This window comes from Centroberyx affinis, unplaced genomic scaffold (genome assembly GCF_046629955.1).
Source record: "Centroberyx affinis isolate AG114_WGS23_722 - 3 ecotype Tasmania unplaced genomic scaffold, CSIRO-AGI_Caff_v1 ptg005049l_1, whole genome shotgun sequence".
Classification (NCBI taxonomy): Eukaryota; Metazoa; Chordata; class Actinopteri; order Beryciformes; family Berycidae; genus Centroberyx; species Centroberyx affinis.
Window position 1 is genome coordinate 8,914 of NW_027282489.1, and position 24,527 is coordinate 33,440.

The window sequence follows — 24,527 nt, forward strand, 5'->3', positions numbered from 1 at the left end:
CCTTAAATCCCCCTAAAATCTGCTCGTTCCAACTCTTTCTTGAAGCTCCAGCTGCTGATATTGAGTGAAATATTCAAATACAAGATGCCATGTTTTTATGGCTGCACCATTACACCAAATGGAAAAAAATCTAGATGTTTGTGCATCATTTTATACATACATTTCCCTGTAATACAGCATGACATGTTTGGTGTCTTTGGAAACCTTGGGATCTTGACTAGAATATAGAATAAAGTTCTGAAGGGTCTGAACAAAGCCTGGGTGCGTTTGTAATGATGGTCCCGCCGGTGGAATCGCGGGGTATAAACAGTTAAATGAGGAAGTGGGACACGGAGCAGCAGCAGTCGACCCCCCCCCCCCCCTGTAAAGCCCACCGACCCACAGCACAGCCTCATCTGGACTGGAGCCTGCAGGCAGATTTTCAAGGACACGGAGGTGTTGAAGGACACTGAGGTGTTGAAGGACACGGAGGTGTTGAAGGACACGGAGGTGTTGAAGGACACGGAGGTGTTGAAGGACACGGAGGTGTTGAAGGACAAAGCATCATCGCCCTTCACGGCCACTACCTGTCAGTTTCAGAAAAACCCCCATGCTGGAAAAGACCAAGTATTTTTTAACCTTTGACTCAGTTTTCTATTAGATTAGATTAGGCCCAGCACTGTGGAATAATCTCAACACCACATCACAGAATGGTGATATCAGCTCCATGTTATTCTGCTGTAGTAATCACAAATGAGACTCTTGACCATCACAGTTTCACAAGCTCTCCATCCAAATTATATTATTGTCACTTTGTAATGACATTTTTAAATTGTTGTTTAGATTCAGATTTCAGATCGTCCGATTCCTATCTCCTGCTGGTGGACAGTGAGCAGCTGCCATCCAGATTTTCCGGGATTCGAACCGGCAACCTTCCGTCACAATCTTTCTTCTCGGCTGCCGGAGAGGAGAAAGTATGAGCAGGAAGAATGAGCAGAGGGAAAAGGAGGGCGGCGTGAGGCGATGGCGGCTCATTAGTCACACGGCCGCCGCCGCGGAGCAACGCCGGCCGGCCTTCGCTGACAGAAAAACCCGGTGAGCCGCCGTCTCCTGGGACTTCATTACAGCCGCCACCAGAGAGGAGCGCAACGCACCTCGGCCAATCAGCGGGCAGGTGTGGGGCCCGGGCTTCCCCGGCGCTTGATAGGATGATGAATAGGCTCCAGGTCAGCGGCGGCGCAGGGGATTGTGGGACAGGGGAAGACACAAGGACAAATGGCCCCCGCTTGCTGGGGGAAAACACCGTTAAATATCCTGAGCGAGCGGCTGAAGGTCAGAGGAAGCACCGGGCGAAGGAACGAAGGCGAGGAGCAACGGAAACTCGGTCCTGAAATAAATGAGAGCGACTGACTGGAATATTTATAGATCATGTTTTTCCACTCCAAGTAAAGATCAGCAACAACGCTCTCATACAGGCTGGGAAAGAGCTGGAAGTTTGTCTGCCTGTCTAACCAGCACATCGGCTGTGTTCTAAAATAAAACTAGTTGGTAAAACAGTGAAAGCAGCTGGTGAGTTTGGTTTCCTCAGACTGTGGTCAGAGGCTGACTGAACGGTGATCCTACCTGCGGTGCTGGTGAAGACCTCGGCCTGCGTCGTGCCCTCTGAGAGGATGGCCGTGGCGTCACCCGTGGGCGTCCTGTCAAAGGTCAAGGTGCCTGACGTGGTGATCTGGCCCGACGGGGACACGGTGACTGTGGGGGGGCGGGGCGGGGGGGCAGAGGCATCAGTCACTTTTGACAGTACAACTACACTTCATTATAAGTGAAAGGTTAGAGTCACTGGTGGCACTGATGAACTTTTCTGTGACTTTCCATAACTTCCGTGACCTAAAACTGTTCCAGCAGGTCTGCCAGTGTGGCCATTTATAACTCTGACAGGAATTTTTAGTTGAAACCAGTCACCCAGGCTAAACCTGACAATTAAAAGTGTAAACTAAAGTAAACTTTATTAAAGTGTGACAAAAGCAACATGCTACATCTTTCTCTTATGCGTCACAGACAGCTCAGGATCAGGATCAGCTGCCACACCAAGCTTTCCTGGGTTTCAAGTCCAATAAGCAAATAAGCTTTTTTTGTGTTTGGTCAGACTGTTACATGTAAAATACATGTAATTAACTCAATATATACTGTAATATACTATATTGTATACATCATATATATTTATATATACATCATATATTGTATATATATATATCTGATGGATCTTCGGTCAAATTAATTATTTGACCTGACGAAGATCCATCATGGATCGAAACGTTGCAATAAAGAGTTAAATCATACTCATGTGTGTGGGTTCTACTTTTTAACTAACCTACATGTAGTCCCCAGGGTCAGGTGTGTGTGTGTGTGTGTGTGTGTGTGTGTGTGTGTGTGTGTGTGTGTGTGTGTGTGTGTGACCTACATGTGGTCCCTGGGGTCAGTGTGATGTTTTTGGCTGCTGGCAGCTCCTTCTTCTCAGGAGTGACCGGCTGATCCGAGTCTTTCTTCCGTCTCTTATACGGGACGAACAGCCGGACCGGACCGGTCTGAACCGGATTGAGAGAGACAGGAGCAGTGACTGACAGGAAAACTTATCCAATATCAGTTTACAAGTTACAGGTACAGTTTACAAACCAAGTTCATATATTGGTCAGCTACAGGTGTGTTAATTCAAAAAATACGAAAAACGAAATCTGCTTGCTAACAGGAAAAAAGAAGATGGGAGCTTGTGCAGATTCTGTATTTGAAGAAGAAATATAGTTTACCTGATACAGAATTTTAATGACTATAGTGAGTGAAACTGTGTTGCCTGTGAACACCAAGGTGCTGCAGCACAGTGTTGCTGCTGAAAATGAGCTTAAGACACAGCTACCTGAGAGCTTCCTGCAAAACACATTGTACAGATTCTGCCTTTCTTTACCGAGCTAGAAAAGTAAATGCAAGATGCGTGTCATAAAATGCTGTTTGTGACAGAAAGTACTTTGCTGCTTGTTGTAAATGTCAGAGGCTAATTTCATTTGACTGAATGACGGTGGGAATAGCAGGAACAGGAACTTGACATGCAGATTTGCTTTATTTGCAATAAAGCAATGAGACCGTCTGGCTGCGCTCTGTCAGGCCGGCTCATGTTCAGCCAGAGAATCTGAGGCGACAAGATGAAAAACATGATTGTCTGATTGCTTCCTGTTTTGTGACTGGAAAGGCAAAATTCAAATTACCATGCTGAGGTTTTCTCCTCCGAAAGAAGAATCCCCATCCTTGGAACACTGAAAACAGACAGACAGACAGACAGACAGACAGACAGACAGACAGACAGTAAGAAAAGTAAGACAGAAAGTAAGAAATACAGAAACTGACAATGTACTGGCAGTCTGTACTGGTGTTCAGTGTACTAGTGTTGTGTCTAACTCACTAATAAAACCACACTACAATCACTGTGGCCTGGATGTAAAAATCCATGACTTTCCATAATTTGCATTTCCATGACCTAAAAAACGATTCCTTCCTGCATTGTTAATGTTATTATTACCTCCGCCAAGGAGGTTTTGTTTTCGGTGCCGTTTGTTTGTTTGTCTGTTAGCAGGATTACAGAAAAACGACTGGCCCGATTTTCATGAAACTTGGTGGAAGGGTGTAGCACGGGCCAAGGAAGAACCCATTAAATTTTGGAGTGGATCCGGATCCGACTCACGAACAAGCAATAATAGCACGAACCTTGGCGGAGGTCTACGCTCTCTGAGTGCCCTTCTAGTTCAGTCTGGTTTCCACTCCATTGCACTGAAAACCAGCTAATGCACTGAATGTATGAAACCAGTTGGAAAATACATTCTGCTGTATTCCTGGATGAAATTCCCTGATATTCCTTGACTTCCCCAGAGAATTTATGAAATTCCCTGAGGTTCCCTGTCTGAAATACACTTCTCAAACGATATTCCAGGAATCCCAGGACCGGCGGGAACCAGCGGAGCTCAGGTTCCGGCCGTCATGTGGCGAGGAAGCAGCCGAGACGGTGACTCACCAGCGCCAGGTCATCGCAGCAGGCGGCACACGTGCAGGAGGCAGCGTGGGGGTTCAGGATCCTCTCCTGCAGAACAGTGACAGCATGAATCACATCCCATAATAATACCATCCAAAATGCCATGCTCTACCACTGGCTCACATATCTGGTTCACATTTGGGCGTCTGCTTAGTTTTTAGATTCATTTCAGCTGCTGCGATGCACTAAACTGATGTTCAACCTGCTGTTTCTCATCAGTGTAGTTTTAGATTTAGATTAAATAGATTAAAGATTTAGATTTAATGCTGTCAAGCACTGAAAGTGTGTTAGTGAACTACAATAACCACAATTGATTGATTGATTGATTGATTGACTTTGTTCGGTATAAAGGTACAGGCAATAATACATTCCAGAGGATAACACATAAAAGCATACTTAACACTTGTGTGTATTATGGTGTGTGTAGGCATGCACAAGTTTGTGTGTATGAAAAGGTGTAAATTACGACAATAATTCTTAGTAATGCAAGTGAAAGAGTATGAATGTGTGTGTGTGTGTGTGTGTGTGTGTGTGTGTGTGTGTGCATGCATGTGCACCTGATCCTAGTCTAGAGCCTAACAAGGCAAACACATTTTTTTCCAGAGGCGGCTCTGACCTGACTACTAAAAACATGTTTGATGGCTCTACCTTGATAGTCCGAGGCAGACTATTCCATATATATATATATATATTTGAGTATTTTCTCATTGATCTGACTGATTTTTTGCCATCCTGGGTCGACTTTAGATTTGGTAACTTTACAAGTCCAAAAGATAATTTTGTGGTCACTGATCCCAATATCTAAAACAACTGACAGATTTTAAAGATATCTGAAACCAATATCAAATCTAAAATGGAGTCTCTGTTCATCAGTGCCACCAGTGACTCTAATTTCTATAAAAATCGTGCAAAGAGTCCGCCAGTCCATTTTTCTTTGAAGATGACACATTTGTCACATTGATGACACAATGTACATTTGTATTAAAATCACCAAGAATAATAGATTCATAAAATGTCATAAATTCTAATAGTTCATAAAAATCGCTCTGCCGCAAACACCAACAAGCAGTGGTCAGGTTTTAGGGAGCAGAATCTCAACCCAGTACTGGACACTGCAGAGGCCTCCCTGCATAGTGGATGCTGTAGTACTGCAGTAATATTGCAGTGGTACTGCAGTAGTATTGCAGTAGTATTGCAGTAGTATTACAGTAGTATTGCAGTAGTACCTGGATCAGACACTGCAGAGGTCTCCCTGCGTAGCGGATGCTCCTCTTCCAGTCCTTGCTGCTCGCTCGTCCGGCCAGACCTTCGAACTCGGTCGGGGTGAACCACTGCTTGTTGTGTTTGATGCAGCGGCCTTTTCCTCCTGCAACACACACACACACACACACACACACACACACACACACACACAGCAGGTCATCACATTTAATTACATTTTACTGAAGAACAGTTAGAATTAAATCATATTTAATCATATTTGATAATAATTTACTGAGGAAAAATAGAGTTCATTTAATTATAGTTAACTGAGAAACAATAGAGTTAATTTGATTGTATTTTACTGAGAAACAGAGTTCATGTAATTATATTTTACTTAGAAACCACAGAGTTCAATAGAGTGCCTGCAGCAGTGACAGGAGGCTCAGACTGGCCAGGACAGAATGACTGAACTGTTCCTTTAACTTCACTATCACTAAAACTAAAACAATGACTCATCTCAGTTGTTAGTCTGTTATCGCCCCAGCTGGAACGAAAACACCAGGCTTCCCATCATGCCCCTGGTGTAAAGTCCCAGGACATTTCCATGACTTGCCATGACTAAGTCAAGGAGTTTCCCTGACCTGACAATGCTCCTCCTTCCTGGTCTGTTAGTGTTGTTTTTCAATCTGAAAACCTGCTAATGTAATGAACGTGTGAAATCAGCTGGAAAACACAATCTGGAAAGTGGCCCATTTTATAAAGTTCCTTGATATTCTCTGACTTCCCCAGATAATTTAACAAATTCCCTGACTTCATACAATACAATACACGCCTCACAATTCCATGATATTCCAGAAATTCCATGACCAGTGGGAACTCTGAAAAACTTGAATCTTTTCCAGTGCTCATCTGTTTGGGGCATGGAAAAGTTCAGATGCCTTGACTTCACAGGTGGTGCTGATGCAGTTAAATACCAAGCAGCTTAAACCGCTTTGTGGATTTATAAAACAGCGGTGCCCCCTGGTGGGAAGACCTGGAGCCAAACTGAGCCAGGGGGAAATAAAATAAACACCAGCCACCAGCCAAATACTGCTGGTAAATCTTGGCTGTGGCAGGCAGGTGACTTCCACTTTCAGCAGGTAACAACCAGCATCTGGAGGCTGCTTTCTGTTCCACTAATCACTCTGCTGAGAGACTTAGCAAAGCGGCTGGTGAAAGTTGGAATCCACCAGGTAAAACAGTTTCTACAGCTAGTAAACTAACTGTGGTAATGATGCATCAAGTCTATACATCAAGCCTACTGCAGGTGAGGCTGGGCGATATTGACAAAATCAAATATCACAATATTTTAGACTGAATACCTCAATATCAATAATGTGACGATATTTTGAAGATGAGTATTTACGGAAGCTGAGAACGGCCGTGCTTGCAATAATTTTTTTAATGCCGTTATCTCGAGATCACAAGTTCATTATCTCGTTATCTCGAGAAAACAAAAGGCCGATTTCTCGAGATAACGAGATAATTTATCACGAGAAAACAACTTTTGTTTTCTCAAGATCACGGGATAATTATGGAGAACTCAAAAATGAGTGTCTGATCACACCTGATTTCATCCTTCAAGATCACTGTCATGACTGTCGGGGAGGATTCAGAACTGAACAGGAAGTCAAGGCATAAATGTGTAGTTTTGTTTGCTGCAGTTACGTTGTTGTCAGTTGTCAAGACGCCATCTATGCATGCCGGCATGGGGACCGGACGACTCCTGATCTCTGATAAACATTATAAGTAATAAGAGGAAACTACATTTTGTTTTCTTGTGATAACGGGTTGATTATCTCATTATCTCGAGATAACAAAGCTCGTTTTCTCGAGATCACAAGATAATTAACTCGTGATCTCGAGATAACGGCATTAAAACAAATAATTGCAAGCACGGCCGTTCTCGGCTTCCGTAAGTATTCGTGCTTTCATAAGATATTTACACACAAGAAAATTTTGAAAATAAGTAATGATCATTAGCAGTTAAAGCCAATCATTGTTCATTTTACTCAGCCAGAACAGGCTGATAAGTTCAGAAAGCTGTGTCACTTTACTGTAACGCAGCCTTTAAGACCAGGAAGAAGTGACATTTAAGTTATTTCACAATATTACGATAACCAGCCCTAACTGCAGGTAGAAAGTGATGTTGCTTGTGTGTGTGTATGTGTGTGTGTGTGTATGTGTGTGTGTGTGTGTGTGTGTGTGTGTGTGTGTGCGTCTCTACCTGAGCCCAGGCGGTTCTTGTACAGGATGCCGCTGGTGTTCCTGCAGCGGACCGGCAGCTCGTTGTTGTAAACCGACGGGTCCCAGTTGTACTTGGTGCAGGAGTCCTTGTCCTGACCCGGGGTCAGAGGGGTGGAGGGAGTCTGGGGGCCTGGGGGGGCGAAACAAACGCACCAGACACACAGATGAAGCATCTCAGTGGGAATAAGATGTTTGCTGAAGTCATCTACATCAGTGGTTCTCAACGTGGGGTCCGGGGACCACCAGGGGTCCTTGAGGGGGTTCCAGGGGGTCCACAACAAATTGATGAATTGTTAAACTTCAGCATTATTTCATTTACAAGAAGTTAACACAATTAAAGAATGTAGAAGAATGACTGTATTGATCATAGTTTCTCTGTTATCTGTCTACCTACAGTGCAGATAGTCATACATTTCTGGACAAAATCATATCTAACAATAAAAATATTCTCAGATTTGGGTCCGAGAGACAAAATCTCATCAAATGGGGGTCCGTGGCCCTAATGTGGACTAAATTAGGGTCCTTGATATGAAAAAGGTTGAGAATCACTAATCTACTTGTCAACTAAGCTGTCAGTTTTCTACTGAAAAACTGATTTGTCTGTTAAAACTGGGAATTTGGGAACACTATAGGGATGGGACAATATGTTTCCTCACAATACGATTAGATATGTGATATGGGTTCAGGATTCAATACAACCACAATACGATGTAATAGATAAAAGTTCGATGACAACAAAGTCTGACTGTGCAGAATTCAGTTTATTTCTAAGCCACAGATCTTTCTAGCGATGCCATTGGCTGCTAGAATCTAAACTATACAATAATATAATTTGGATGGAGAGCTTGTGAAACTGTGATGGTCAAGGGTCTCATTTGTGATTACTACAGCAGAATAACATGGAGCTGATATCACCATTCATTTTTATGACCCATGATACGTATTGTCACATTTTTGTACTGCGATATATTGAATTTCAATATATCGTCCCGTCCCTAATAAATATAGATTTCAGGGTTCAAGCCCATAACCTAAGAATAAATTTACGGTTGGAAAACTACATCTACACATTTCCATCCATACACAGATGATACTGAAACCAATTACACACACACACACACACACACACACACACACACAGCGTACCAGAGGCGATGGCGGCGGCGGCGCTCTTCAGGCCCGTTGCCTCCACTATGCTGCCGTCTGTGTGAACCACGATCAGCGTGGCCTTCTGGGTATTCAGACCTTCACTGAGCTGCAGGGCGGTCCGACCGGTCTGCAGAGCATCATGAGTTTGATTTCTATAATCAGTTTCAACTTCAATAACTTCAATCATTCCATACAAATTCAGAAAACAGAATTTCAATTCAGTCGTCTGCTGGAACAAATCTCATCACTTTCAATCTAAGTCATTTACACAAACACAAGATCTCAAGTCAGGACTTTAGAAACCTTTTCAAGTCATCAGAGTACAAGTCAGAGTCAAGTCCCAAGTCACCAGAACCCAAGTCAAGTCAAGTCTCAAGTCTTCTCTTCATGCATCAAGTCAAGTCTCAAACAATTAAAACTGTCACTCAAGTCCAAGTCATGTGACTGGAGTCCCCACCTCTGGTTGTATGCGTCATGTTTTCATGCCTATTTGAACCTAAGTTTCCCACATGGGACAAATAAAGTTTTGGGAATGTTGGCAGCAGTGATGAACACACACTGAAGGTTCCATTAAAAACCTGATAATATCTCTGTGTGGGCCCACAGTGTGCGGGGCTGAATGAACCTACCAGCACGTGTTCGGGGAGGCTTCCTGACGTGGCCACGGTGGTGGTGAACACGTTGTCTTCCGCCTGCACGTCTGCCACGGTCACTGTGGTCACCTCTGGGAGCAACAGGTGACACGGGCAAACACAACATTTAGCTTTTTAATAAATCATTCCTACGATTCGTGTTGTTCACCCCCTGCAAAAAGAACTACAGTAGTCCGAAAATAGATTCAATAAATATTAAGGTACTGGTTCTGAAAAGAGTAGTCGATTGACAGAAAATTAACTGATTATAATTTTGATAATCAATTAATCGTTTTAGTCATTTATCATGTAAAAATACCAAACATTTCCATTTCATACCATCATAAAATTAATACTTTGCTTTTTTTTGTCTGCTGGTCAGACTAAGTAATACATTTTAAGAATCACTTTGTGCTCTGGGTCATTTGTCATTATTTTTTACATTTTAAAGACTAAATGATTAATCGTAATCGATAGATTAATCAATAATGAAAATAGTCGTTAGCTGCAGCCCTAAAAGACACTATTCAAATATCACAGCAAAACTATGAGTCCTTGTGGGAATATTATTATATCATAAGAGATAAAAAAAATAAAAAAAACACCATACAGTACAATAAGGTCACTACTGAGTGCCTCAGACAACTGAATGAATATGAACACTATAGGAATAATATTATGCAGATTTCTTGGGAGGGGTTATTTTTATGCAGCACAGCTTGGTTAGCCATAATTTGTTGTGTACTTCAGTCTGATGTTGGTCTAATACTGACTACTGAAACTGTACAGTGACAGACTGAACAGACTGAGCCCGTTTACCCCAGCTAACCTCCAGTCTGTTCGCGGACTGTTCCTCCGTTCTGATTGGCTGAGAGGCCATAGCCCTGATACATGTCTGAACCAAACTACATCCAAAATTTGGCAATTTAACGTAGCCGTGCTGAAAGGCAAAACTACATGTCTTGTGAAATATGACTCGAGACTTTTCTGAATCGGTACGAACCACTCTTCAGTTCGGCATATATCCATCTAACAAGCAGCACTCATTTCAACTTTAAAACGGATTCACCTGTTAAATCCACAATCTAATTTCACGCAAAAAATACACTGTGGTGGGCGGCAACGAGCAGTGTGAACCAATTCTAAAAAGTTAAAATTGTATTTGAATGAATACTTCTTGGTGGGTTATGTCTACGCCGAATTTAAGAGTGGCTTATAGAGATTCAGAATAGGTCCTGCGTCGTACTTTATACGGTATGTACTTCTGCCGAAAAGCAAGGCAATATTACATTACAAGATTATTGAAGGCCGGAATGGGGCGGCATGGGGCAACAGGAGTACCCGATACCCGCACACCTGTGACCGTGTAACAATTATAAAAGCTAGACAGGTTTTGCTTCGAGCCGAACAACAACGCCTTCTAGCGGCTCTACAGTCGCCGTACAGCCGGCCCGCCTTGCCTGCAAACGCCGCCTCGGCATCGTCCGGGTTCGGCAGAGACTCGGCTCCTATGTCGATGTTCCCCGGTTCTCCCATCACGGTCATCGTGGTGACTTCGGCCTCCGACTCGGTATCCGAGCCCACCCCCTCCACCACCGGCCCGACCGCGGCGCTGATGGGCGGTTCATGCAGCCCGAGCGCCTTCGTGGCCGAGTCCGCTTCGTCCATTCCTCCTCCGACGAACGACAGGAGCCGAATCTAACCGAGCAGCAGCGGGGCGGACGGGCGGTCCGCTGCCGAGCCTGCAGCCGCGACGATAAGCAAAGAAAAACAAGAACTTGCAACGTATTAACGGAACTGCTAATGCAAATGTGCCCCTGAATTTCACGGTAATTCCTAACCCGCCTGCGAGCTCAACCGACGAGAAATGGCGTCCGACGTTTATGTTTTCATGAACTCACAGGAAAGAGATGCACCGGAAATTACCGAAAGCACACGAGCCAATACGAAGCGACACAGCGGTCAACATAATATACTTTCATAATATAATATGCTATAATATTCCCATAATATAATACTTCTATATTATAATACTTACATGATACAATACCAATATATTATACTGTAATACTTACATTATATAATACTTCTATATTATACTGTAATATATGCATAATACTTCTATATTGTACTATAATATTTACATGATTTAATACTTCTTTAATGTACTATAATACTGACATGGTCAGCAGCTGGTAGTGATGTCAGATGCATCAACAAATATCTAGGTTTTGGATTTTATTAAAAATTAATGAAACAAGTATGAAATAAGGAGCTCACATCACACACAAGTTCCACAAATAAAATCATTTATTACATCTGTATTAACATCATTTATTACATCTGTATTAACAATAATAAATCTCATCTCAACTCTCCCATCTATTCACCATAACTGCAGTCCCTCCCCCTCTGTGAGACACAACAGGAATGTTAGGAAACATACAAATTACATGTATGAAGTAAACAAATATATGAAGTGATACTATGGCCCTTCCACATTCATCCAGCAGGCTCGCAGCTCCACAGTAACCAAACAAAAAAATAAAAGGATAATTCAACCAATTTTCCCTCGAGGTGTTGTCCTAATGTTTAGAATGAATGATTATTAAAATTATTGGAAAAAACATTTCTAGCACTAGAACCAAAAATAACCAAAACAGGGACAGATACTGAACCAAAACTACAATTAGCCCCACCAGAGTTTATTAATATCAGAGGAAACACTGCTGCAGTGGGACCAGAAAAGTGCACAACATTATTATCCATACTGACAGGTGACTGACAGGTGAATAAACAAGGATCATGTATGAAGAGCTACCGGATGTCTTCTCCTAGTCAAACCATCACAACCTGTCTGAATCATGTCTGGCTGCTCTGCCCATTAAAACCAGTCTGTCAGCCAGACTTCATCGCTGCCCAACTCACACACATCAGCAGCAAAACTAGTCACGTAGTCAAAAAGTTTTACTGTGATATCTTCAATAAATATGTGCATGGATAACTCTCTCATGAAACTGAGATGTTAGTTTCACAGACGGCATCAGTGGAAAACAAGCGTTCATCTCCCTGTTCCACATCTGAATGGCTGCTGTTCAGTATGAAGTGAAGACAGGCCTCTTCCTGTCATGAGGGCCTGATGACATCACACACTCATTTGCATATTGGTGGCATCAGCTGTACCAACTTAAGGTTGTGTTCGTAAGACCAATACCAGCTCTCTCTCATCAGACCAATAAAACTGAACTGAATGAACTCCTCAGGCCTTGAATATTGATAATCAAATTCAAGACATTTTAAGACCTTTTCAGGACCTGGAAACACACTGAATATGTTGCCAAATGCTTTGGGAGTCAACACACAGTTTACCCATGATTTGAAAAAAGAATTGCAGTCTGAGAAGTCACTGAATCCAGGACAAATTGGCCAAGGTGGAAACAGCTGCTGTCTTCTAGCCAGTCAGCACAGTCAGAAGTCTGCCAGACAGTGAGCAGGAGAAGCTGCTTCCATCTTCACTGAAAACACCGTCAGGCAGACTAGACTGTGTGTGTTTTGGCTGGGAGTCGATGAGAGTCTCACATTCAGACTAATATCTTTTATGTGTGATTTAGACTAAATGTCATGTTTCATGTGTTGGTAGCTACAGAGAGCGGCGTGAGATCCAGACGGGTCTTTAAATGAGTAAAAAAACAACTTTGTTTGGCAGGTGTTCCCGTTTCACACATGCATAGTATCATAACAGTAATTTTAGACAGCAGACAGGAGTCTCTACAGGCTGCAGCATGTGCAGTGTCCCTCCCTCCCTCCTCCACTTTCTTTGGCTCCGCCCACACAGCCGGTGAGACGTCTGCTGCCGTTTCTTCTGCTTTGCAAACTACCAAGTTGTTATTAAAGTCCTCTGTTGGTCGGATGCTGCATCGCAACAAAAGTCAAGCGATTCAAGGTAACGTTTCGATTCAAGCTTTGTTTGTCTGTTTGTTGTTTTTTCGCCACAGAAAAATCCTTGAAGATTAGTCTTTACAGCAACAAATATCGAAATATGGGAATTGGCAACATATGTCTACAGCAACATATGTGTATTTTTTTTTCCATACTTTTGTCTAATTGTCCAATTCCAGATCTAGAAGAACTTCCACTCTTCCAGACTGCGGGAACCTGTGAGATCAGTCCAGGCTGTTCAGCTCTGGATCCTGGACACCAGGTAGTACAGCAGGAAGAAGGTCACCACGAGTCCCACCGACACGTAGCACAGGATCTTCCTGTTGTCCCGGCTGGACCGCACCATGGTGGAGAATCGCTTCACGCTGCCGGTCAACAGGCCCGTCGCACTGAGGAAGTTGGAGTCCTTCAGGGGACAGGAGACAGAGAAGGTTTTGATACATCTTGTGCAATCAAGAGTAAATTGGTTTATACTACACCTAGTCTCAACTATGCACACTTACAAAACTTAACTAGAAGTTTGGTAAAAAAAGGTAGTTGGAACAATCATTTTTCAGGATTCAATAGTAGTTGGAATCATAACAGTTGTTGCCTGTCCCTTTCTCTGCAATCATTGAAATGGAACCCGGAAAGAACAAAACCCTGTCCTTAAACATTTACATTCTGTATTTACTTTTTTTAAAGTCATCATCCTTCCTCAGTTGTATCTTTAATCTTTTTCCTTTGTGTGTTTTGACCTATGATATAGCAACGGCATAGCTTTGAGGCAGAAGTATGAATTGGCCTTTAGAGAGCTTCTAATGAAGTACAACAAGCTAACAGCACTACAGGTTTACATGGGCTCCTTTAAGACAACACACATCATCCCACCTGAGCCACTTACCATGCCGTCCAGATACATGTTCTGATCCTCCGCCTCCTTGTCAATGTCGTAGGCAAGCTTTCAAAGTAAAGGATATAACAAAGCATCACTGACCTGTATGCTCTGGACATACACTTCAATAACAACCAGGGCCAGATGTAGAAATTATAGTATTTATAAAAAAGAAGGCACAGTGAGAATAATGTGTGAACCTCCATACTTTACACCAGGCTACTCAGACTGAGCTGAGTGTGATACAGCAGTGTTTTAACTTGTCAGCACATCATAGCAGCCTAATAGGTCTCCAGAGAGTTTCATATAATAACATCCTTTCTCTACAAGCATGTTTTCTATTGATCACAGTATACAGCAATTAGACAGCAATTAGTGTTCTCAGGAGAGAACACGCCATGATGAGACTGACGTTTATGTCAAACAGATTAAACAGGAGCATGGCCCCGGTGAATTATGGATGCCACTTCCCTAATTATGGAAGTGGCATTAGTCTCCTTCACATGCGTATAGAGTGTGTATGGATATTACACAGATTATAGTTCCCCTTTTCTCCTTAAACCCATCTTGTTACATACAAGTTCAATCATTTTTTATTCCCCCACACCTCCTTTAACATATATATGAAATAAGAATAAGAATATCTAAGAATATATGAAACTCCATCTATGCGTCTATCTATAACAACAGCATACAATATAATATAAGATGGTTTGGACAGACTGCTGACTATAATCAGTGTCATTATATAATATAATAATAATATAATGTATCTCAAAGCTAGTTCCACGTCATGATGGTTTCCTCTTCCACAGTCTTACATACCGACTTCAGTCTGGAGACTTTGGTCGCCAAGTTGTCAGCCAAAAGCTTGTTTTCGGCATCCAGCATATCATCCACAGCGCCATGTCCTGTACAACCAAACACCAGTGAAACAGTCAGTGTTGTCACAAGCCATACAAACATGAAAGTGTGTGAATTATTGTTTTGAACGAGTTACAGAAACTCAACTACTATTAGCTGATTAGCTAACGGCAATAACATAGCTAGCTAGCTACATAGCTAACCGACAAACTAGTTTTCCTCTGGTGTAAGTAACTAGCCTATACATTACACCTAATACTCAAACACATTCCCTTCATCTACACAAACAGATGGTACTGGACAGCGTTAACGGATAAGCGTTTACTTTATACAAATATAAAACTGAATACGTGTCATACTTACCTCGGTTCCAGTCGGCCATAGTGACTGTTATGTTGTTTGTACGGAAAGCCGTAGCGGCCAGCTGCTTCCTCCGCGTTCTTCTTCTTCATGTGCAAATTCGGCAGACTAGACGCCCATTGGCTTGTTGCTGCCTGCCACAGTTTGTTATGAGTATTACACAGTCTTCTTCACTCCCATTCACTCCCAGGTGCAGGCCGGTTGAAGCTGAGGTTTGACACTTATGCACTGATGTTCCACAGCAAGCTCATCTTTCATGTTAACAGTTAAACCCGCATCCGACAAGATTCTTGTTCTCTCTTCTACATATTTCAAGCAGAAATCCAGACAGATAGCCTACTGTGTTTGTTTCCTTATGTTTTATTTTGTACACTGTGTGCATCATTGTGTTTGGTGATTGATTATAGTTAGATCTAGGTAGGCTTGTCTTTGATAAGTGCTTTGAGACAGGGCTGTAGCAATAAATCTGACTTGATGATGAAGCCTCTCTGGAACCACAGCTTTCACCCAGTCCATCTTCATGCTTTCCGATGCCAGTTAAAGCCCACACCAAACCACCATGTCCCGGTCTTAAAGGAAAACCCAAAAATTAAAATCCTGTCATCATCTCCTCACCCTCATGCCAAATGAAACACAGGTGAAATGTGTTAGTCCATATAACACACAGGGAGGCTGCAGCACAACTTGGTAGCAGCCTTCTCCAAAACAACTGAAGTCAATGGGGACCTGTTCTTTAGAGCTCCAAAACAAAAACAGCTAAACAATCACACTGTGAATAGAAAGACCTATACACCATTATTTGTTGCAGATCAGTCAGCTGTAGTTAAGATTTGCACTAAATGATGGTGTAAATATACTGTAGGTCTGTTTGGAACTCTGAAGAACTGGTCCCCACTGACTTCAGTTGTTTTGGAGAAGGCTGCTATGGAGTTGTGCTGCAGCCTCCCTGTGTGTTATATGGACAAACTTCACCTGTGTTTCAACTGGCATGAGGGGGAGGAGATGATGACAGAATTTTCATTTTTGGGTGAACTATTCCTTTAATCTGCTCACACAGGCTCTCTTGTATACTGAAATAATGGTGTCTCTTCTTGTCCTTCTCCCACTCCCACTCCTCTTCCTCCTCCTCTTCCTCCTCTTCCAAGATCCCTAATGGCTAAAACTTACAAACAACAGCTCACATCTCACTTCAGCCAAAACACACAAACCAACCAAAAACACAACCAAGCAGGAAGACATGACTGAGCTGAACCAGAGAAATTACTGTTTACTCTTTTACATTGTCATGTTCTGTCTTTCCCCTGCCAGCTCTGTTACTCTCATTCACACCAAGTAACTTATACTTTCATCCTCCAGCAGTGAGACTTTACCAAACTCTACTGGCCTTAAAGGTTCATACAGTGAAACATAAAATACTATGAAACTGAAAGGTATCAGAAACACCAAACATGGAGAAAGCACAGCAGGCAGACCTGAAAGGATTTGATCAAAGGGGAAACTGTAGACAACAAAGCTGCATCAAACCATACAGCAGATCCAGACCCCCCCGACACACACACACACACACACACACACACACACACACACACACCGTCACCTGGCTTCCACTGAATGCCTCTGCCATGTAAAATGTTAATGAGTGTTTCCATTGACCTTTAAAGCCTGTTAAGTTATTATTTATTATTTGACTGGCCGGTGGTTGGAGACAGACTGCTGACACTGGACTCTCACTGTGCAGGAGGCAGAGGTAATGATAAAACAGCAAGGTGAACTTTACAATGCGGTAATGTTAAAACAACAGAAGAAACAACATGCTGAACTTTATAATGTGGTAAGTGAAAGTCTCAAATCCAAAAAAAAGAAAGAAATGCAAGAAATGCAAAAAATGACTCATCAATTGCATCAATTCAAAAACTCAGAACATAGACGATCAAAAGAAATTTGAACACTATAAAGGTAAAAAAAACAAAAAACAAAAGGAGGCCAGCTGATGTAAAAATGCCCAAATGTATTTACATGGCAGCAAGGTGAAAAAAGGTGCAAAAATAAAAGTGCACAAACAGAAAACGTTTTGGTCAAAAGGGAATCATCAGTTCACTTTATAATGCAGTAATGTTAAAACAACAAGGTGAACTTCATGTGATAATATATAAAAAAACAAAACAAGAAACTTTACAATGTGGTAGTGGCTGATCTGGAGTCAGCAGGCTCTGATAACTCGGCTTCCTGGGGTCGAGGGAGCGAGCTTACCCAGAATGCATTGGGATCGCTCATAATCTCCTGTGGTCGAACCAACATGGCGGAACGAGTGATATAAAAGTGTAAGTAAGCAAACAATATTCAGAGAAGTTAATCTTATTTAGGAAATCCTCATCGCTCTGTGGAATTATTATTACTATTATTAATTACTAGCCCTCCCCGCCACACACACACACACACAGAGATGGCTCTCTGAGTCACAGATGGGCGTGGCTGCTGTTGTCTCTGGGGGCGTGGCTTAATCTCAATATGGGCCGGCCCCGCCCACAGGGCTAATCTGTACATATGTCCTTAAAAGCACTGATGCTGTTTCCTCTTCAATTATTAAGCTTCTTCAGCAGCTTTAAGCCATGGAGAGGAAGATTAGTGAGGTTATTCTGTGTGTGTGTGTGTGTGTGTGTGTGTGTGTGTGTGTGTGTGTGTGACAGGTTGTATTTGTGTGTAGCCTCGTTGTGACTTTATGGAGGTGACCCCCCCTCCCCCTTGTGACTCACCAGCCTCACAGGTCAAAGGTCAAACACTATCATACTAATGTGAAACAGAGATGTCATCCTATGTGTGTAAGTGTGTTCACATCTGTGCACATGTGTGTGTGTTTTTATGTGTCTGTTTCATGTCTGTGCTATATATATATATGAGTGTGTGTGTGTGTGTGTGTGTGTGTGCTTAATCCTGCTGTGTCTGTCTGTATGTGCTATAATCCGCCTCTGTGTGTGTGTGTGTGTGTGTGTGTGTGTGTGTGTGTGTGTGTTTGCATGTGCGTGTGTATTTGTGCAGCAAAGTGTAATCCTCCTCCATCTTTGTGCACGTGACAGCGTGTGTATATGTGCATGGAAGTGTGTGTGTGTGTGTGTGTGTCACGTGTGCATGTGTGCCGCCTTACGTCAGCATGCGTCACAACCGTATGTGTGTGTGTGTGTGTGTGTGTGTATGTGTGTGTGTGGGGAGGTGGGGGTCCCACTGGTATACTGGTCCATCAGACTCCAGTCTGTCTCTGTCTCTTTCACTCGCTCTTCTCTCTCTCACTCTTCTCTCTCTCTCTCTCTCTCTCTCTCGCTCCCTCTCTCTCTCTCTCTCTCTCTCTCTCTCTCTCCCTCTCTCTCTCTCTCTCTCTCTCTGTATGTAATCCTGTCTGGCTCACCAGCCGGACGACCGACCACTCACCCTGCGTACTTTAAGAGTGTGTGTGTGTATGTGTGTGTGTGTGTGTATAGTGTGCATGAGTAGCGAGTGGCTGACGGACAAGCGGACCTTTCCCTCCGACTCTCTTCACCTGTAAGTGACTCCGCCTGCATTTTTAATGAGCTGTCAGTCCTGTGGAGCATCCCGGTTATTTCCTGTTTATCCAAATGATCAGACTAAGGAATCATTAACTGTTGTACGTGTGTGTGTGTGTGTGTGTGTGTGTGTGTGTGTGTCTGCACAGAGAAGGACCACACACACACGCACAGAGTGAAGTTGGTAGGTCAGTAAGGTCCGGCTGTATGACTGTATTGAAACTGCAGTGAGTTTTTAAATGAGTGTAGTCTGTTAGCTGTTTGTTGGACACTGAGTGATAAGGGGAACCTGTCTAACTGCCTGTTATGTTTTGTTGCAGAGTATCTCCCTGGGTTTTTGTAGAGTTAGGGTTGGGGTTGGGTTATTCTGGTCCAGATGGCTCACTGGCATACAGAGCGATGGGCAGGATCACACTGTCAGACATCTGCAGAGAGAGTCTGACAGGGCATCAGTGTTGGAGAATTACTGTGTTCTGATTGTGTGGAAACTGTAGGATTTCTCTTTTCGTGCAGTTACTGTCAGAGCAAACACTTCAGTTCAGTTCAGTTCAGTTCAGTTCAGTTCACACTTTCTCTGTCACTCTGTCTCTCTCTGTCCCTCTCTCTCTCTGTCTCTCTCTCTGTCTCTCTCTCTCCATGAGATCTGGCTTTTTAGTACCAAACCGAACTGTTTTGGGATTGCTGGATGGCCCACAAATTTAGAAATTTTGGATTTTGTTCTTCTTTTGTTTGTTTCAATGGTGGGAGATGGGGAAGGCCCAGATAAGTGTCTTTTGCCAGCAGTACACTTCCCATTCTACGGCTAGGATTAAGGGGGCTATTCGGATCTTTGAGCAGAATATAAAGGACATTGAGAAGCAGATGGCGGTCTGCTTCTGGGAATCCGCGTGGCACAATGGTCTAAGCCCAATACCATGTAAACGTTACATCTTGGGTTCGAATCCAGTCCAGGACCTTTTCACATTGTTTAGCTGTCATCCTCCTCTCATGCAAAAAAAAATCTTTGAGTGTGATCTGCTCATGCAGGAAAGTCCTAATGTGGGGAGTTTTCTGCTTAACAAACGTTGGGAGCTTCTATGGCAGTGATTCTCAACCGTTTTCATGTCAAGGACCCCTAATTTAGTCCACATTTGGGCCCTGGACCTCCATTTGATAACACTTTGTCTCTCAAACACAAATCTGAGAATATTTTTATTGTTAGATATGATTTTGTCCAGAATTCCATGACTATCTGTATTGTAGGTAGAGAGATAACAGAGAAACTATGATCAGAACATTCTTCTACTTTCTCTAATTGTGTTAACTTCTTGTAAATGAAATAATGCTGAAGTTTTACAGTTTTTCAATTTGCTGGGGACCCCCTGGAACTCCCTCAAGGACCCCTGGTGGTCCCCGGACCCCCCATTGAGAACCATTGTTCTACGGGAAAGGGTAAAGGGAACGCTGATGAGAGTTCATTTTACAAGCATGAAGGACATGGAGGCTGCCAGCTCTTTCTGCTTCAGTCTGGAGAGGTCAGTAGCCCAGAGGAAGCACATGGTCCGTCTCCGGCTTCTGGATGGGAAGGTGACCATGGACCCAGCTGAGATGAGGTATGTAGTATGCAGTGGATTTCTATACTGACCTCTATAGGGCGGAGGACTGTGATTGGTTGTGCACTGCAGAGCTTCTTGCCTCAGCTGGGTCCAGAAGAACAAGCTGCCTTGGACTCTGAGCTCAGCTTGGAGGATCTCCTGGTATAGACCGGCTTCCTATAGATTTCTATAAGCACTTCTGGGGTAACTTGGGGGCAGATTTTCTTGGGGTGTTGCTTGAGTTTTTTTTAAAAGAGGGCATGCTACCAGCCTCCTGTCAACGACCAGCTCTTTTCCTTCTACCCAAGAAGAGAGACTTGGCACTTTTAAAGAACTGAAGGCCTGTGTCTCTCTTATGTGCTTCCAAGGTTCCGGCAAACAGACTTTCAAGAGATTATGGTTCGCAAGGATCAGTCATATTGTATCCCTGGCAGATCAATCATGGATAATATTTGTCTTTTGGGTGATATGATGGATGTATGCAACAACTTTGATCTGGATATTTTCATTTTATCCTTGGACCAGGAGAAGGCTTTTGATTGTGTAAATCAATGTTTCTCAACCCAATCCTCAAGTACCCCTGTCCTGCAACTTTTAGCCCCAACTCTACTCTTGCACACCTGATTCAATTAAGGTGTCATGAGAATGTGAGTTGGAGCTAAACATTGCTTGAGAACTGGGTTGAGAAACACTGGTGTAGATCACAGGTTTTTGTTTACAACGTTGCAGGCTTTTGGTTTTGGGGAGGGGTTCATATCATGGGTGGGACTGTTGTACAGGGGAGCATCATGCATGATTGATGCAAGGTAGGGGTAGCACTGAGCCATCCTATTGCCATTCAGACAAGGATTAGACGGGGCTGCTCCATCTCTGGCCAACTGTCTAGATTAGCTATATAACCTTTGTTATGTATGGATAGACTTGGTGGGCTCTCCCTACCTGGGTTACCACAGAGCCGGCCTTTAGTTGCATCTGCTTATGATGATGATATAAATGTTTTTATCAATGACTCAGGGGGACATGGATATTCTAGTAGATAGTCTGGGGTTGTATGAGAAGGCCTCCTCTGCAAAGGTAAACTGGTAGAAGGGTGGGCACCCAGTCTGCCTAGGGCTTTTGGGTGGAGCAAGAGTGAAATGAAAATTCTAGGAGTGTTTCTAGTTGTCCATTGGCTGCTACCCCAACTAGGGGAAGAGTTCTGGTCACCATTACCTTAGTCGCCTAAACCTTATGGTTCAGATGCATTGTTCTACCTGAGGAGGTGCAACAGACTATTATGGAGTTGTTTTGGTCTGGACAGCATTGGACCAGGGCTGCCCTCTACCTACGGGAGGCAGGTCCTCATGAACTTCCCATCCAGGGTGATGGCTTTCAGGCTCCAAACGGCGCAAAGACTTTTGTGTAGCTGTGGACTGAATTGGCTGGCCATTTTATAGATCTGTCTTGCAGGCATGGGGATATAGCTGTTTGAGGAGCTGTTGTTTTGCATCAACTTCATAAAGACAAGGACTCTGACATCTGCCAGCCTGCATTCCAGCCGGCAGGAGGCAGGCTGTCTTAAGCTGGGCCACCTGATGAAGGCAACATCAACATCCTTGATAGGAGTCTTTGGAGAGAGGACTGGTATCAGGTCCTCAAGGCTGCTGCACAGGGTTGTGGAGGAGGTCCATGCATCCCTGCCAGGGCCTCTTACAGCGTTTGCTGAAAACTGTACCCTCTCTGACCAATGGGATGATGATTGTGAGTATGTTTTCCCATCCCTGAATGTTGCTCCTGCAGTGGGGGAGTGGCATATTACTCTGTGTAAAGGTGTTCCACTTACGTTCTCTGACAGGCATGAAAGCGTCAAGGTGGACTGAGTTTTTTGGTCCAGACATTTCCCCAAAAGGCTGCTGGTGGTCTCTGTACAAGCCACCCATTGAGAAATGGACGGCTTGTACATGGGCTAATATCTACAAACAGACGTGGCAATCTAAATGCTGCTTACCCTGACTTATGCACTGATTTCTGAATGGATTTGTAACTTGCTGTCTTTTGCCACATTGAGCCTGGGACAGTTTGTGTAGGCCAGCAGTAAAGTCCTTTCTGCTGTTTGTGTGAAGGTCAGGAATATCAGGAAAATGCAGGATATCCGGGAGCAACAGGAGGCACTGGGTGACCAGAGCACTGCGGGGTGCAGGTGGAGGGTGCTGAGCACTGCAGGGTGCAGGTGGAGGGTAGGGAGCAGCAGTGGCTGGAGGTGCTGGCTGACCAGAGCACTGCAGGGTGCAGGTGGAGGGTGCTGTATAAGCTGCACCTGACATAGAAGGTCAGGTGACCTACAGTGGAGGATAATTCACGGGGCCCTGGAGACCAACATCTTTTTAGCACGGGTGGATGGAGGGGTGGGGAATGAATGTCCTTTCTGTACGGCAACAGAAACACATACTGTATATTTTATGAGTGTCATTGTATTGCAAATGTGTCGGTGCTAACTGTACTATGTGGTAAGTTGAGGGAGACGTTCAACACTGCAATGTTCATTTTGGGGCCTGTGTATTCTCTCTCTCTCTCTCTCTCTCTCTCTCTCTCTCTCTCTCTCCCCCCCTCTCTCTCTCTAATAGTTAAAGGAAAAAGAAAGACAAAGGAAATAACAATACAATCTGGTGATGACAATAAAGATTAAGTTTAAAAAGTGAACATAAAAAAAATAGTCAAATGATTAAATATACAAATGCATCATGTGCCCTATGATACAGTACCATGTTTATATGACGTACATGTGGCATGTTTGTATAAACACATTCATGTGAGAAGCTCTATGCATGTTGTATTATTATACCTTAATACACTTAAACAGTCCACATATACAGTATAACATTAAGGTAGCTAAATGCAGATTAAAAGACTGTTTCTATGTTTTCTGTCTTGCTTTCTATCAGGAAGAGACAAACAGCAGGACTTTCAGTTTTCATTATCTGGTAGCGTCATGAAGCCTGGAACAGCTTTTTCAAAAATTGGTAATTTTTTGTTGTAAGTTGTATGTGAGACATAAGAAATGTATTTCTCTTTCAATGTCCAGGTGACAGTGGCTCTGTCTCTCTCCAGTCTAACTGAATGTCTCTCTCTCTCTCTCTCTCTCTCTCTCTCTCTCCAGTCTCACTGAATCTCTCTCTCTTTCTCACTCTCTTTCTCCCTCTCTCTCTCCCTCCCTCTCTCTCTCTCTCTCTCCCTCTCTCTCTCTCTGTGGTGATGTTAACCTAACCTTTACACAGAAGCACAGCCATTGAAACGGATAATTGAGCAGATATTCATGTCTGTAGCGTGTTTCTTTCACAAGGTTGTTCAGTAATTTCCATAGCAACCAAGATTGACAGGACAGGTCACTTCATTGTGCTGAACGGTTCACAGAGGAGACTGTTATGGAGTCAAGAGGTGCATATAATTACAGCTAGGCAAACTATTGAAAATGGAGTTCAGTAAATCAATAGTAATTCAGTCAGTTCAGTTAACTCTTACAGTGTGTCTGAGGTACTCAGCAGTGAGTTTAGAGTGACCTAATTCCTTATTGTACTTTATGGTATTGTTTAATCTTCCATGGTATCAGTATAAAGAGAACTGTACTATTAATCACTATAAAGTGATGAAATCCATCATGAGTTTTATTTTTCTGCTGACTGAGGATACAAGTTTTCTCCAAACATTATCTAGGCTACCCCAATAAGGGATGAACAAGGTTTAGTCTGATCTGATCTTTCCCTCTTCCTCCTTCAAAGGATAAGTTTGGCGATTTTGGACCTATATATAATTTGTCGCAATTTGTAGTACTTGGACCCACAGATAATATTTGCTCCAGAGTCAGCTGTTGGTTGAAACGGTGAGCTCCGTTGCCTCTTGCTGCTAACAATGAGTCCAATTGGGTTTCGAACCAACAGCATCACTGTGGTACCTTTGAGCATGGCAGCAGCCTACTGAGCTAGCAGGCTGCTTTATAACAATTATTACAGTAATACACTACCAGTCAAAAGTTTGGACACACCTGATTGAATGTTCTATGTTTTTCATTCTTTTAAAGCC

The 24,527-nt window shown here is 43.2% G+C and overlaps 2 protein-coding genes across 3 annotated transcripts; both read right to left on the reverse strand.

Moving 5' to 3' along the window:
* Positions 1-382: 382 nt before the first annotated feature.
* On the reverse strand, positions 383-11,124 carry LOC139666523 (deformed epidermal autoregulatory factor 1 homolog; the record flags this gene model as incomplete). Its single annotated transcript, XM_071545785.1, has 10 exons — positions 10,785-11,124; positions 9,322-9,416; positions 8,690-8,819; positions 7,524-7,673; positions 5,281-5,420; positions 4,037-4,102; positions 3,237-3,284; positions 2,441-2,564; positions 1,603-1,731; positions 383-562 (listed from the first exon to the last, which is right to left on the reverse strand). Coding segments are annotated over exons 1-10 (1,270 nt in total), but the record flags the coding sequence as incomplete, so codon positions are not given.
* A 535-nt stretch (positions 11,125-11,659) lies between these two features.
* On the reverse strand, positions 11,660-15,398 carry bet1l (Bet1 golgi vesicular membrane trafficking protein-like). Of its 2 annotated transcripts, XM_071545787.1 has the most exons (4): positions 15,365-15,398; positions 14,963-15,048; positions 14,147-14,203; positions 11,660-13,669 (listed from the first exon to the last, which is right to left on the reverse strand). In XM_071545787.1, the coding sequence occupies exons 1-4, from the start codon at positions 15,381-15,383 to the stop codon at positions 13,502-13,504; spliced, it is 330 nt and encodes a 109-aa protein (XP_071401888.1). In that variant the 5' UTR covers positions 15,384-15,398; the 3' UTR covers positions 11,660-13,501. The 2 variants fall into 2 exon arrangements, with proteins under 2 accessions (XP_071401888.1, XP_071401887.1); XM_071545786.1 differs by lacking the exon at positions 15,365-15,398 and having other exon boundaries at positions 14,963-15,348.
* Positions 15,399-24,527: the final 9,129 nt, after the last annotated feature.